Raw genomic sequence first — 17,282 nt, 5'->3', positions numbered from 1 at the left:
AGAGCAGGGATTTGTTTCGGAGAGAGACTGGAGTGTTTCTAGGTCCACATTACAGAGGAAATTTCCCTTCCATAACTGTCCGGGAACATGAGCATATGTGAACCAGATGTCTGTGCTTCTGTCTGGAAAATGCCAAATGCATTCTGCAAACGGAGGAGGGATCCAGCCACAAATACACTTCTCTACTGGTGCCAAAAGTAGTTCCCCTCGCTCATACACATTCTTTCCCCCTAATTCCTCCACTGCTTCTTACTCTTTCCATTTCCCTTAAACAGAACAAAAGCCTGCTGTTGACCTTTCACCTACTGTCAATGCATCGCATGCACTTTCTGTTATCATTTTCTGTATATGATAAGGCAGGAAAAAAATGTGTATAACCCAAATTTTGCTAATCTTTTATCTTTTAAAAATCAGAGTACAAAAGACCTGCCTACAAAATGTCAGGCATTTGTGTTTTCTCAAAACAATTGGCTTGTTTACAACACGTTACTGAGTTTTATCCAGAGCCCAGCCGACTAAACTAGTCAGGTGAAAGCCGCAGGTTTAACACAGCCAATCTGGATTATCAGGTTGTACAGAAAATGCTGAGAGCTGTAACTGAGTTTCTTGCTTTGGCACCGACTGACTGAATCACTGCAGCGTAAATAAAATCTGCAACTGAGCAAATACAAATCCCCTCTATGTCTATAGGTAAATCAACAATTAATCTTGATTTTTGCCAAAACATCAAATTCATTAGTTTGCCTAGTACTTTTCAAGGGACGATACCTTCAACATACTGATCATCTCAACCTCCTCAGAGACCTGCAGGCTGTAATTAGTTAACTCAATTGTGCTAAATGAACAGAGGATGAGAGACATTTGCTCTACAAAGATGAACTATAGAGAAACTAATTTAAAAGGAGGCTTGTGGTGAAATGAATGCCAAAAATGTTATTGGGTTAGCGTGATGCATTTAACAGAAGCACTACTGGAAACTTCAGCATTGGCAGAAAAGGCAGCCCATCATTAATAGCCACAAACCAACAAAACCATTTTCATGTTGTCACTTCTTGCTATGTTGGTATATTATTACATGACTTGGTTGAAAGTGAGCTTGTATGGTTGAAATTTTCCAATGATCCCATAAGCGATCAGTGTTTCCATATATGGACTTCCCCTTTACCTCGAAATATGCTCATTCTTATATGAGCTGTCATTAGAAGTTTTTAAGTCATAGGTCTCAAACTAACTTTCTGGAGCACCACAGCTCTGCACAGTTTGCTCCAACCCTAATCAAAACACAACGGATCCAACTAATCAAGACTAGTGTCTATTAATCTTAATCAACTTAATCAGTTGGATCAGCAGCTCCAGAAATTTAGTTTGAGATCTATGGTTCAAGTGAATACTTGTTCAGCTTCTAATGCTTAAAGTATTCAGAAAAATACTATTTTTATCATAGTTTCTGCAAAATAAGAAATATTTCTTGTAAACCATGTAAGGCTCAAGACTGCAGTAATGACAGAAATTGTGATTTGCCACTGCCATCACAGCAACAATTAAACTATTTAATAAATTTGACAATAAAAAGGTCTTTAAAGCTTCATTTTATCTTTTTTTGGTTATATTTTTTCTATTGTATTACTTTGGATGTGAACGACAAGGTTTTTTGGATCTCTTTCGACACTACTGAAACACTGATTGAGAAACTTTTCATTTCAGTAAGTAAAAATTTAATTGAAATATACAGCACCTCAATACATTACATATATGCTCACTGAATACAAAACGAACAGTTCACTCAGATCATTAAGATGAAGTAAATTAGAAAGTCCAAGAGTTCATTCAAAATTAGGGTGAATCTGCCTTCAGCAACTTCGCCTTCCGCTGCTGGAATCAGCTTTCAGAAATGATCAGTTGTGCTCCAACCTTAGGTACATACAAATCAAGACTGAAAACACATCGGTTTAGCTGTGCCTTTACTAAATGAGCACCGTGCTACATCCGACAGATCGCACTATAATGTCTGTCTTCTCTTTTTCATGACTTTAAAGCCTGTTTTGACACATTTTAATATGTTTTTAATCATTTTTATTCTTTGTTGTTTTTTTTTTTTTTTACACTTGTTTCTTTTATTACCGTTTATGCAAAACCCTTTGAATTACTTGCCTTGCCTTGCAAATGCTCATTTGAGTGTTTATTTAAGGCCAAATAAATGGGTATAAAACAAACCACTTAAAAATAAAAATTACCTAATCTATTCTTCCTCATATGGTTTATAACTTCATTAGCTACTTTCTTCCGTTGAACAAAATAAGATGTTTTGAAGAATACTGGTTACGCTTCAACTTCCAAAGTAGAAAAAAAAAATATGCTGCCAGCTACCGGCATTTGTCAACTTATTTTTAAGTTAAAGTAGAAAGAAACTCAAATAGGTTTTGAACAAGTAAAGGGTAAGAAGATGGTCACAATATTCTTTTTGAGTGAAGTATACCTATAATTAATGAGGTGGACATGGTCTCTTCATGTGGGTTTGATGTCATGTACGCTCTTTGAATATCATCAGACACTTATTCTTAGTACTTAGTAGAAAGTTTACTGCAGATATTCCGGTGAACTATGTTTGCGTTTTAAAATGTAATTAAAGGTGCAGTAGGTGATTGTCTTCAGAAACATTTTGTGTTGTGCTGATAAAACTTCTCTTCACATTCCAATAGTAATGATTAAAGTAAATGATTTAAATGTATTTATATGCATTTTTATATTCTGGGTTAGGAATTAGACAAAAAAAATATTCATCCAATTAAAATTTGTCACGCAAAGCTCATGTAGATTTTGTTGTTTTGTGAATGGGTTAACTTATGTGCATGAAAGTGTTGTTCAGCTACTGAAGTCTCCTGGCGAAAGATTGATGCGACTTTTTTCAATTTCATAAGGGACTTTTTATAGCATCGATAATGTCAATTTGTATTTAGTTTAACAACAAAACAAAATTAAATATTACTATTCCACCTAGCCTGCTTTACTGAGGTGAAGTTGGTTTTATATTCACATTGGTTCGTTTTTGAACAATGACAACCAGTGATCCGTTATTTATATTTTTTACCATGCTACTTTGAATATTCTGTGAGAAACAGCATGCAAGTATGGCTTAGTAATCAGGGTTCCAGCACCCCACCGGCCAACCACTAAGCATACAGCAGTTACTTTAGGACAAAGTGAGACCAGCAATCCTTGTGTGAATGAAATACCGCACATTATGACATGACAAGTTTTGCTTGCTACATAACTGAAAACGTGCTAGATATATTACAGTTTTTTGTTCAGAATTGTGGTATTCTAAAGTACTGTAAAGTTTTCCAATTGGTGAATGACATGATCTAGTGAGTGGTCTACAGTCATCTTTAATGTGCGAGTTCGTGATTTCAGGAGGCGTATCTCTGGACGGCAGAGGAGAAAGCTATTTTCAAAAGCTATTATGTTAATGGATAGCATTTTGGCAGATCACCTACTGCACCCTTAAATTATGACATTCCTATTTCTACTGCTTTTATCAAAATAAATGCAGCCTTGGTGAGCATAAACATTCGGTGTTTTGCAAATTTTGGAGTTTCACATTGCAAATATTTAAACAATAATATATACAAGCCTGCTATCTCATGATCTAAACGTAAGAACACTAAAGACACCACACCCATATTGTTCACATAGTCAATGATCCTGACGTTCCAAAAAAAACAGGCTTTCCACATACTTCCCAAGCACTGCACATGTAGCCACTCTGATCATCGTACATGCATTTTTGGCGTGGCACAACAGACAGTCAATCAAATCTGAACAAACAACAAAAGAAGGCCTATGTTTGTTGACAGGCTGCATTCCATCCAAACTGAACAGATCTAAAACAAAGCTGCTGTTATGGTTACAGTTTGGCTAGTGACGTGAACAGTGGGGAAGAACAGGATGGGGTGGAGATGAGAGGGTCTGACAGTTTCTCACACTGCCGTTAAGAATCTGGCAGCATGTTTTCCTCCAGCCACTTCAATGAATGAGTCCCCAAGAAAAGAGGGAACAACGGCAACAACAGATCCACAGAATGAAGCTGGCCACTTTACCAAGTAATGACGCCACAGAAACCCAAAAGAAAAGGTGCTCAGAAAACCCGCTGAACCAGCGGGAGCATTTGGACATTGTACTTCTTCAGTCTACTGCGATGTGCTGTGATAATCCATATACTGGGCTAATGTGACTGACTTGGTCGAAAGGTCTCATTGTTGATATATATATTTTAGAAGTTTGTGGTTTTCAAAGTGTCGCACAACATTGAGGGAATTTAGAAGGACACCAATACTCTGATTTAAATAAGACAATACTCTGATTAAGAGTCTACCATGTAAACAGCGATTTTTGATTGGCTTAATTGGACTAAAGACATGTGGAGTATTACTATTTTAGTCGCATTATTGAAGTGCAGTACGGACATGTAAACACACCGCAATCAAACTATTACCATTTTGTAGTACTTTTTGCTACATCTTGCAACAGGACACACACACGGAAGTTGTCAGGCATTTGATGACAAGCAAATGAGAACGGCGTTAAGCAAGAGAGCACATTTTTGGTAGAAGCTGCTGAAAATTCTCACACTGTAAAAAAATCCTGATTGCGTAAATTTTTTTAGCTGAATCAAATTAACCTTCTGAGCCCACTGAACATTTTTTATGTTAAGCTGACTTAAAGCAGCTTGCGTAACTTATAAAATTAAGTTGGAACATGATAAACTTAGTTTAACAAGTTACAATGACCTAAAAACATATGCTGTCAGGACTAATTGGTCATATATTTTTTTCACAGCGCACTAGTCCTTACTGCATGCTCTCATTCAGTACTTCAGAGTTTGTCGCGGAGGCATGAATGAAAAGTAGTGAATGAAATTGGATTATTGCTTGAGAATTTGTATGTACCATTGCTTATTTGGACATAGTGTGAGAAATTAACTGCAGTTGATCTTGTAGCAAAATTAAAAACGAAAAGCCCAAATTCACATATGGCGCAATGACGGAGTCAAACTATTGTTGCGTGAAATGGCAGAGGAAACTAGCGTCAAATGGTGAGATAATGATGTTAATCAAACTATTTACTATAACATGTAAAATGGGAACATGAAAGAAACATTCAAAAAGCAACTCATGTAAACACCTTAATCATATTATTGTCTTATTCAGATTAAGGCAAATAATTTGATTACTGAATTTGCTAGTGACTCATACACCCCACTATACTAGGATTTTGTTATAAATATACAAACATTGCATGCAACGGCACACACACACTAAGCATATAAACACACACACAAAAAAAGCAACAAATAAGCATATAATTTTTTATAGTTGTTTCAACATTAACCTCGCATGAGATGAGTAGGAAGTCCATTATTGATTTAATTATGAAGACCTCCACTCTGAGATCATCCTCCACATTCAGTTGTGATCTCACCTGTATTTGTTCTTAATGCACATGCAGTAATCAGTGTGTTGAATGCATTTATTTAGCACTAATACTAGTCTGTGCTAATGTTGGGTTATTAACTAAATTAAAGCGTTTACAATGCATTTGCTCTGCACTGAAATAAGTGATTGATAATAATTGTTTTTACAACATATTAGGAGCCGTCAAACAATGCGAGTCTTGCAAATAATTCACAAATTGAGGCATTTTGCGAAATATATGAATCTTGTTTTTTATTGATGATGTCACCAGATGAGGTCACCAAAAAAAAAAATCAAAAGTCGTTCAGCCCCTAACAAATAATTTGATTACTGATGTCCATGTAAACATAGTAAATGAAATGGATTAGGGGTGTCACTTGGAATCAGTTAAAGCTATTAGAAATGTCATTTTTTATCCATAACCTAAAAAAATAAATAAATAAATAAATAAAAATAAAAAATAAAAACACATACGCAAATAAAAGTTAGCCTTTCGATTTTTTTCTCCTCCATTGGATTGCGGCCTCTGGGGTGATAATGTTAAATTAAGGACCCAGCAATAGTATCATTTGCAGCAGATCAATTTTACAGCACCATGTTAAACTTGCCGAAACTCACGTACATTAAGAATAAATACAGGTGAGATCACAACTGAATGTGGAGGATGATCTCAGAGTGGAGGTCTTCATAATTAAATCAATAATGGACTTGCCTACTCATCTCATTATGCGAGGTTAATGTTGAAACAACTATAAAAAATTATATGCTAATTGCATTTTTTGTGTGCTTATATGCTTAGATTGTGTGTGCCGTTGCATGCAATGTTTGTATATTTATAACCACCTCCTAGTATAGGGGGTCATGAGTCACTGGCATTGTTATTTTAAGGGTTGTGGACTGAAACGTTTGGGAACCTTTGATCTAAGCCATTTCAACAGTTTAACCTCTGCAGACCTTCTCAGCCTCATCTGTGCCCTAAATGTATGTCAAGTCACACACATACACACACTAGGGGTTGCACAGACTAGTCTGCTGGTCAACTTTAATGCTCTGCCGCGACGCTTTTTGACTGCTCCATGCAAAAACCCTAGAGCAGGTGCTAGACAATCACATTTGCACAACACTGGAAAAGCAATGTGATTGGCTGTTTTCCTCTATAAAGTGCAGACGCTGACATGTTTTGTGAATGAACCGTGAAGTGCGCAGGTGTGGCAAACTTCATTGCATGTGTAAACATCATCCCAGGTAAAGGTGGTGAAGATGTGCATTGAGGAGACATCTGATAACCAAGCTAGTAATCATGGAAAAGGCCCGACTTGAGCAAGATTTTGAGCAGCTTTCTGGCCCACACTATCATAGCGGTAAAACATGCATCTGAACCATTGACTCTGACAGTTAGTCAGCTTATAGCCTTGGTCTTTCGTGCATTATGTTGTTTTGAAATAACTTGTCATAAATCAGTCTATGGACGATGTACACTAAAATATCTGTTCCATTCTTTGAAACAGTGCAGTCATCAGTGTTGAATGCATTTATTTAGCACCAGTACTAGCCTGTGCTAATCTTGCGTTATTAACTAAAGTGTTGACAATGCATTTGTTTTGCACTAAAATTATTAATTGATAATAATTGTTTTTGCAACGTATCAGGAGCCGTCAAACAATGCGAGTCTTGCAAATAATTCACAAATTGAGGCATTTTGCGTAATATATGCATCTTATTTTTATTGATGATGTCACTAGCGACTAGTCGACTTGACTCGACTTTAATACCATAGAAGTCGACTTTCAAAAAAGTCTAAAGTTGTTCAGCCCCTAACACAAACACACACACTAGTAAAGACAATAAAGACAAGGTGGTCAGACTGGTTGGATTATATGAATGAGTAAAATCAGGTCTGTGCAGTTTTATTAGCTTTTGTGATGCTCATTCATGTTTTTAGAATGACTTCACTGTTTCCCACCACAAATCTCCTGTGTACCAAGTCTGGGGCTTTATTTGAATTATTGTAAAATGTATTAGTTTAGCTTCTCATAGGAAGGTAGATATAAGACAGGAAAGCTGGGGTAGTGAGAAGGGAGTGTGTTCAGCAAAAAATCATAATGCCGGAATGTGTTCAATGTGTATACAACCACAAGCCCATCAGTTTTTACAGAAATTACACATACATATTTTAAGTAAACATGAATTACTTGGGAAGTAACGTAGTATGCTGACATTTAAAGGGACATATGTTAACATGTTATTTAATAATTGCTTTTTCAGTGCCAGTCTGGGAACAGCTTGTAATAAACATTTAAAATTTGACCTTCCTTAAAATCTGAGGTGTCTACGAAAGACATTAGGCATCTCAAAACTACGTGGCATTTACACACTCCCATAAGCTTCTCTTCTGATCTATGATAACTACTTGTAATGTTCAGGATAATGCAGAAAGAGCTGTTCTGTACTGTGACGTCAATGCATGGATGTGTACAACAAAACATTTTAGGCAGTTGAAAACATCACCAGCCTATTAAAGGGATAGTTCACCAATCATTTACTCATCCTCCACCTGTTCCAAACCTGTTTGAGCTTCTTTAATCTGTTAAACACAAAAGGAAGACAATATATCCTGAAGAATGTTGGATAAAGCACCCATTGACTTCCATAGTATTCTGCTCCAACTATAAATGTCAATGACTGCTGCATTCCAACAACATTCTTCAGAATATCTTCTGTGTTCATCAAAAATAGAAATGTGAACAACTTAAGTGTGAGTAATTGATGAGGAATGTATTTATTTGTTTGGTTGGACTATACTATTAAAAAACACAACAGCTATGAGCAGTTGACATGCTGCTATGGCGAATATGAGACTATGACTAAAAATGTAAGCAGAGTGTAAAGTGATATTGGCTTCTCTATTTTTTCCTTTGCTGTGATTGGTGGTCGGAGATCTACTTACCACTACATGGTGGAAAAGGAGTTCCCATGAATTACCGATCTTCTGATTGATTACCATATCTAAAAAGTCATATATGAAGTATCCTGAAACACAAAGAAGCACATTAGCACTATATTTACGTTCTTTACCTCCATCTTTCACTTTACATCAGTTCTGCACGATTCTGGCTAAAATGAGAATCACTATTTTTTTGTTTAAAATCAAGATCACGATTTTCTCACGATTCTGTAGATGTAAAATAAAGGTTAATATGAGCAGACTATTGTTATTGTTATTTCTCAAACATATGGTAAAACAGTAATGATAATATCATGGCTGCTGTCACTTTGAGGAAAAAAAACATACATGGAAATCAAACTTCCCACGAGGCTCCCAAGCAATCGCTCTATGCAACAAACTAAACATTATTTACAACTTTATTACCTGCTATTCACAGCCTATGCAGGTTCTGTTCACTAAAGTAGACATCATTGGCAGGCATGCACGTGTCCTCTCAGTACTAAACAATGCATAAGCTCATGATAGATTTTGCGGCCGAGAATATATCAAGACAGAAATGACATTTTGGGGTGAATTATACCTTATCAATACAGTATGTGACACTTTTAACACCATTTGGAGGTGTCCATGTTGCGGAGCAGCGTATATAAAACAATGTAAAACTTGTGCGACCGCAGGTGCGCTTCTCTCCTGACCTTGAATATATAATTGACTGAATCGTAGAAAAGCAGAATTAAGATCGTGTGTAGGGTCGAATCGAGATCGTGATCTTTTTTTCAATTAATCGCGCAGCCCTACTTTACATAGAACTAGTATTATATCTATGGTACATACATGAGGAAAAGATGTAAAGTGGTTTTCAAGAGGCAATGAAAAAAGTAATAAAGCTTCGTTTTTTTATATATTAGATTCTGTCCTGTTAAATACATTTATCCAGACTGAGCAAAAAGTAATCCCTATCCAACATTCTTACCATGATTTTGAGATAAACTCATCCAGAGTAACAATAGTTAGCTTTTGTCAGGCAAATTCCCGGGCATTCCCGCCCACCAAAAAAATTATTTGAAACAATAAAGACAGTTTAAATACAACTTCTGTTAATAAAAATCACTTTTGTAAATCTAATTTGATGCTGGCACTGAAATGTCTTTGACCCAAGTATTCATGCTGTTATGAGTAGTTGTAGTGTGTGGTGTCTTTTTCACTCTCTTTCGTAGTTTTCGCAATTATTCGCAGCTGCAGTGGATTACGCCGAATCGTAATTGGTGCTTGAATTGGCAACATGGTCAAGACGATCTGCTGCAATTCAAACAGAGTATCAGAATGGGGAAGAAAGGTGATTTAAGTGACTTTGACTGTGGTATGGTTGTTGGTGCCAGATGGACTGTATTTCAGAAACTGCTGATCTGCTGGCATTTTCATGCACAACCATCTCTAGGGTTTACAGAGAATGGTGTGGAAAATAGAAAATATCCAGTAAGAGACAGTTCAGTGGGCACAAATGCCTTGTTAATGGCAGAGGTCAGAGGAGAATGGCCAGACTAGTTCGAGCTTATAAAAAGTCAACAGTAACTGAAATAACCACTCGTTCCAACAGAGGTATGCAGAAGAGCATCTCTGAACACACAACACGTCCAACCTTGAGGCAGATGGGCTACAGCAGCAGAAGACCACACCGGGTGCCACTTGTCAGCTAAAAACAGGAAACTGAGGCTACAATTGGCACAGGCTCACCAAAATTGGAAAATAGAATGTTGGGAAAATGTTGCCTGGTATGATGAGTCTTGATTTCTGCTGCGACATTCGGATGGTAGGGTCAGAATTTGGCATCAACAACATGAAAGCATGGATCCATCCTGCCTTGTATCAATGGTTCAGACTGGTGGTGGTGTAGTGGTGTGGGGGATATTTTCTTGGCAATATTTTCTTGTTAATTCTCAGTGGTTTGTGTTTTGGTTTATTTCTTGGGGAAAGAGATGGGGGCACCAGGGATTATATTTTTAATCCCTGTTACTTTATGTTTTTGGTTCAATTACTTTTTGATTAAGGTTTTTTTAATTTAATATATAACAATACACAAGCTATTTGGACTTCTGGTTGGATACCAACTGCACTTTATAGTCTCCATTCTCTGCAATGATAATAAAGTCAGATAAAATCTAATTTAATTTCTCAGACAATTCATTCCACTGGTTTTTCAACCAACTGATCCCATGACAATTGTGTCGGTTACCAAGATGTCATTTCCAGAGGTCTATTTATATCTATCTCCCGATATGAGGGGTTTCCATGGAGACTGCATTTTAGAGCAGGCCATCAACAAAAGAAGCTCAATATATGGGAGCTCATTAATATGAATGTACTCATTAGATTTTTTATATACACACCCATTTCTATTTGCTCTAATTTTAAAACAGTTGTATCGGTGTTAATGCTATGCTTTTAAAACAAAAATGGAGAACAAATATTTTAATGAAGAAAAAAAAAAAAATCTCAAATTTTTTGTCTTGATTTTCTTCAGATTGAAGACCATTTTAGGGCAACCATTATACATTGAGAGATGCACAAGTCAGACCCAGTTTATGAGTATTCACCAAGCAGAAATAGCAGATCTGAGATCATTTTAATGAGGAAAATATACATAAATTTGTATTTTTAAAAAAAAAGGACAAAATTAAAGGCCCATTCATAAAGAGTCATGTGATTCATGGCGGCAGCACTGGTGCCTGGGACGGTTCATAAAGCCGGCTATTGATTCTATAACTACTGCTAACCTCTCTGCCAAACGCATGTGGGATTGCTCCAAGTATTCAAAATATCTCTGGCATTTGGCATTTTAAGAGGGAATTATCTACTTAATGCTTGAAATAAATGATTCCAGTGAAGTGTGCAATGCTGACGCAAACCAATAACACATTATAAAACAACATCTGATAATCCAATGAGAGGCTGGAATTTTTGTGGCAAGTTTAATGTCACAATTTCATGAATGTTTCTCGATGGAATGAAATGTTTAGTTAGCGCTTTTTAAAAATCACAATATTCTTATTTCTCTTGTAATTATAAGTCTCATAAACTCTGCCTTGACATCACAGTTCTGAGCTTAAATGTTATAATTCTGTCTTTATTTCTAAAAATTTGGAACTTACAGCTAGTAATTATGACTTTCTCTAAACTTTATTTCTTACATGAGTTTCTCATAATTTTGACTTCTCTTGCAATTCTGGAGGGGGGACATATTGTTTAGATAAATCATAGAATTTATAAATCATGTACTTATTAATGTATAGATTAATAAATCATGTACATCAAAGGTTTTGAGAAAGACCAAGTTTTCGATGATGATATCATTATCATCTGCACATAAACTATGATAACACAAATTTGTGAAAACAGTTATGTCATACCCATTATAATAGTTTGAATACATTGACAGATGTTTTTAAATATTTCTAAATGTACTGTAAATAAATAAATAAATAAATAAATAAATAAATATAGCAACACAACTGACAAAAATAATTGTGTTCACTGGAGCAATAGAAAACAGGTGAATACCGAATAAGAGGATAATGCCTTGCGCTAACAGGTGATGCACGTTTAAACACGTGCGCGCTCCCGTTTCCTTGCGTGAAGCAACTGTGCCTAGAAACACAACTGATCTGATCGGTTCTCTCAAAAAGTGATGAACATGCACCCCCAGTCTTGCAGCTTTTAAGAGTTCCAGATTTGTCTTTTTGTAAGCAGCACCAGTTGCTTTCGCTTTAACCATTCTTTGAATAGATTATTTATGCTATAACATTAACCTTGTGTGTGATCATAATTTCAATATGACACGTTATGTTTTTTACCTGCTTTCTTTTGCGTTATTGTGGTTTAATTATCATTTTTTACAATAACATTGCTTTAATGGGAGATTAACCCCCCATTTATGTGAAGGTAACTGGTGATCTGGGACCTTTAGCCAGGACGTATTACTTTGCACATGTTTTGTTAAATAAAAAGTATAGTATACAGCTATATTTTGACATTTAAAATTTGTGGCTAAGAAATAATTGTTTATGTTTGGTGTGTATCAGAGATAAATTTGATAAATCCTTCATTTTGAGCTCTGAAAATTCATGTGAAAGAAAAACTAATTGTAATACTATAAAACCATGATCCATTTGCTCATGATTATTGAGCAAGCTCATACACGACACACAAAAAGTGAAATGAATGAGGAGGCATGTGGAGATAACGCAAAATCTAAAATCAAGTAATTTTAGCATGGCAAAGTCATATTTATGTGAATAAAATATATTTTCCCAACAATAAAATTGTGGCTAGTGAAAATGGCGAGTGGCTAGTAATGTTGGAAAACAGTGGCTGGTGATCAAAAAATGTATACCCTGTATATATAAATTGGTGCTTGAATTGTCGACATAGTCAAGATGATTTGCTGCAGTTCAAACTGAGCATCTGAATGAGAAAGAAAGGGGATTTAAGTGACTTTGAATGTGGTATGGTTGGTGGTAACAGACGGGCTGGTCTGAGTATTTCAGGAGCTGCTGATCTACTGGGATTTTCACGCACAACCATCTCTAAGAACAGGAAACTGAGGCTACAATTCACACAGGCTCACCAAAATTGGACAGTAGATGATTGGAAAAAACGTTGCCTGATCTGATGAGTCTCGATTTCTGCTGTGTCATTCGGATGGTAGGGTCAAAATTTGTCATCAACAATATGAAAGCATGGATCTATCCTGCCTTGTATGAACGGTTCAGTCTGGTGGTGGTGTAATGGTGTGGGGGATTTTTACTGGCAAACTTTGGGCACATTAGTACCAATTGAGCATTGAGTCAACGCCACAGCCTACAAGTATTGTTGGTGACCATGTCAATACTTTTATGACCATAAATATATATATATATATATATATATATATATATATATATATATATATATATAAATATATATATATATATATATATATATATATATATATATATATGTATGTGTGTGTGTGTGTATGTGTATGTGTAGATAGATAGATGGATGGATGGATATGTAAATAAAATGTTGGTGTTATGAGTTTCTAATGTTAAAATATATTTTGAAGATAAGTGAAAACCTGTAACCATCAAACACCATGGTAGGATAAACAAATACTAAACGAGCTCTCTTCAAAATATTTTCTTTTGTGTTCAACAGAGGAAATAAACTATAGAAAATATAGTTTAAAAATTATAAAATAAAAAAATAATAAAATAAAATAAAAAAGAAGTAAATGGTGAGAAAATTAAGACTGAATTAATTTTTGGCTCAACTATCTCTAGAGGACACTGTTGCACCTGACAGAAGAGAGCGTGGTTTGTAACAGACATCAGCGTGATACTATAAAAAAAACAGATAAATAACACCGTAAAAACACTTTTTAACAACGATACTTTAAATACTCACCGATTGACACAGATACAAGGGCGTGAGAGAAAACAGAGTGCGTTTCTATCAAATCCTCAGCCATCTGGGGATGCATGCAAAAACTGCAAACACATAGGTACAATAATCAGAATATGGCGTTAAAATGAAAATGCACCAAAAAAATGTGGATTAATCAGCACGTTAACTTAAACGTTAAACATGTAAATTATCAAGTGATATAATCAGCACGTGTCATTTATGTAAAGCGTAACAAGCGGCTGTCTGGTATAACTACTACATCCGTTAAACATAAAGAGGGCAGCAGCTCCAAAAGATCTTGGATTAAATTCTTAAGCATTTGATAAAAGCATTGAGCAGAGAGTGAATTGGAGTAAATGGGTGTGTTTGTTCCCCATGCACATGTGAGGGAATTTCTGACACTCACCAAAGCACGGACCACACTCCAGTTATGAGGCTGTGCACGAAAGACGTGGAGATGTTTTTCCATTTCCAAGCGTTCCTCCGAGCCGTCTCAGGGAGGGGAAGTTTGCCCAATCCATAGTTTACTAATTTGAAAAATCCCACCGACGATCCAGTGGTTAAAATCACTGAGTTCAACTCCATATTTTGAGCGCGCGCTTCTGTTTTGTACTCGAGTCGCTCGTGCGCGTCTAGAGCTGAATAAACCCGCTAACGTTACGTTTAAGCTGCTATTTAATCATATATGACATCCCGAGGGTCGGTCTTTATTTCATCTTCACTTTCAGTAATCCAAACATTCACGACTATGTTTTCTTAGTCCTTGTATAATTCAAATTTCTCGATTATTCTATGTTTGTTTGTTAATTAAATAAAAAAACAACGCTTTTCGTGTCAGTGCTCGGGTTGTTCGCTCGGCTGTAAAGCTAAGAAGACACTGGTGACTCAATTACGAGTGGCAAATCCATAAATTAGTAGCTAATGTGTGCGTTACAAAATCCTGACGCTTGTGTAACTTTTCTGTTTTACAATATCCAAACAACAGGATCCCCGCCCAATCATCTTGAGGCGCGGCTGAGCAAATGAGAGTCTCGGGCGTGTTTTTTCTGAACGTCTAGTCCCGCCTTCTCACGTCAAAGGGGAATTGTGGGAAATGTAGTGTAGGTGAGGCTTTCGTAACTTGCTTGAGAAAAAAGATAAATAACCTTCAGTATAAATAAGTCTTCAGTAGACGGACGCTCAGATTGAAATTGAACTATGCATTAAAATGTACGTCTGAAAGAAATCTCTGAATTATTTTCGCCTATTTACACAAATCTGACTGTCAAAATGAAAATCATCACATTTTTATAAATAAACCTGCCATGAAGACAAGGGCGTAGATTTGGTTTTGATATTGGTGAAGACCTAATTTGACACCACACCCCGTTCGTAGAATCTAAATGTAACTTTACATTTAAAATGTAAAGTTAAAGGAATGTCTGACAAAAATTTTGCACTTAAAAAAACTTTAATAAATAAATAAACCAAATACAATTAGTAATAAAAACAACATTAAATCAAGCATGGCGGTTCATTCCGCTGTGGTGACCCCAGATTAATAAAGGGACTTAGCCGAAAAGAAAATGAATGAATGAAATCAAGTATATCTTATGGTACAAAAATAAATGTACATGATTTTACTTTGACCAGAAATGAATGCAGACTTTTCAAAAGGGGGAGGCTCATGACACAATAACCATTTTATTTTGATTGTTGTTGTTTTTATAATCTGGGAGACCAAAATCGAAACATATTTTTTATAATTGCACATCCATGGTTACTATTATGTTGGACTTGTAGCGAACTTCAAGTGACTGACACTTTTCTTTGAAATGTAGCCGCATTTTATTTTCAAATAAAAAGTGGTTTCACAGACTTGATGCCATTAGAACATTCATTTTTTTAGATCTTTCATTGAAAGGATCTTCAAAGAACAGTTTTTACAACACATTTTCATAGCCTAAACATCCTTTTCTACTGTAAAGAACCTTTTTGTGGAAATTTTGTGAAAATTGAGGGTTACATTTACATTCTAAACGTATATAAAATATTGTTAATTACATTGGCAATAAATATAAATATAGTGTATAATTGTCATACTATCCCAGATAGTATACAAATGTGGGCCACTTTAGGCAGTTATGCAGCACTGGTGGTCTTCTTCCGACCAAGACAAAGTGAACATAAGCCGGAAGTGGCCCACCTGTACAATGACAAAAGAATGCCAAAGATTTTCAATTAATATATGGACCTTTTAAGACTACGATTTGGCACTTATGGCAAAATGCAAGCTGAATGTGAACCTAATGTGGCCCATGTGGAAAATAAGCAATTTGGCCCAAATGGACAAATGTGGGCCACAGTTGGTAAAAATGTAGCATAGCCATTTAAAAGTAATCTGAGTCTAAACTCAAAGTGGCTCACATGTGGTGCAAATGTGGCCCAGTTATTATAAAACATATGTGGGCCACTTTTGGCAAATATTCGGCACAGTAAGCTCTGGCTAATGTGGCTGTGAGCCTAAAGGGGCCCATAAAAAATAAATGTGGCCCAGTTATCTTAAAACATATGCGGGCCACCTTTGGCAAATATTGAGCACAGTAAACTCTGGCTATGTGGGCCAGATGTAAGTGTCTGGTGTGGGCCGAATCTGGGCTAAAAATAAAAGCAAACGGTGGCTCAGATTAGGGTCAGTTCTGGTTCATTTTGTTGAATTCTGGCTGATATGTGGTATTGCTATGCCTTAATTGTGACCCAGATCTGGCAAATAGAAGCATACCGCCCAAGTGCCTGATGTAAGTGTTTGGTGTGGGCCGGATTTGAGCCACATGAATTTTGCTGTCTGGGATGTAATTATAGCAATAAATGCATTTTATGTCAATGGAGCTAGGTTGAAAACTGTGGATATTACTCATTTTTGAGTGTTGCGGGCACTATAGGCGAATTAAGCAATACTGAGTGCAAAAAGTGTGTTTTAGTTAGCCTATGTCTGATTTCACACAGTTTTTTTGTTTCAGATTTACTAAATAGCAGTGGTGAGATTTATACTTATCAGGGAATTCTTTCTTCAGGGACTGTTTTTTTTTTTTTGCAAAATGATTATAATTTGATTGTGAAAAGCATCTTTAATAAACTGCTTTACTTAATGAAAATCCATACTAATAACTCAGTCTAAAAGCAAATTCCAAAACTGTACTTGGTGGTATATCAGTATCTTAGATAAAAAGTGTAATAATTTCTATATCAGAAAATGTCTTATTCAAGATAGTAGTTGTTTCACGAAAGCAATTTTGAAATGAAAACAATATTTTTCTTCACCTTTTAAAGATGATATTTGGTCAACAAGTAATACATTTTTACTCCCAAATAAGGTAAAAGAAATTCATTTCAAAATATTACACAGGTACTATCCCTGCAGTATGTTTATTAATACATAA

General features: G+C 35.8%; 1 protein-coding gene across 1 annotated transcript in view; it reads right to left on the bottom strand.

Annotated features, from left to right (window-relative positions):
- tlcd2 (TLC domain containing 2) overlaps positions 1-14,834 on the bottom strand; it is a 35,345-nt gene extending 20,511 nt beyond the window's left edge. The window contains exons 1-3 of the mRNA XM_056473412.1: positions 14,270-14,834; positions 13,864-13,946; positions 8,419-8,501 (exon numbers count right to left, since the gene is read on the bottom strand). Of these exons, the coding sequence (XP_056329387.1) occupies positions 8,419-8,501; positions 13,864-13,946; positions 14,270-14,448 (345 nt within the window). The 5' untranslated portion in view covers positions 14,449-14,834. The remainder of the gene's footprint in view (positions 1-8,418; positions 8,502-13,863; positions 13,947-14,269) is intronic.
- Between the last annotated feature and the right edge of the window lie 2,448 nt (positions 14,835-17,282).

This window comes from Danio aesculapii, chromosome 15 (genome assembly GCF_903798145.1).
Source record: "Danio aesculapii chromosome 15, fDanAes4.1, whole genome shotgun sequence".
NCBI lineage: Eukaryota > Metazoa > Chordata > Actinopteri > Cypriniformes > Danionidae > Danio > Danio aesculapii.
The sequence above is the reverse complement of the archived record's forward strand: the minus strand, read 5'-3'. Positions and strand labels throughout refer to the sequence as shown.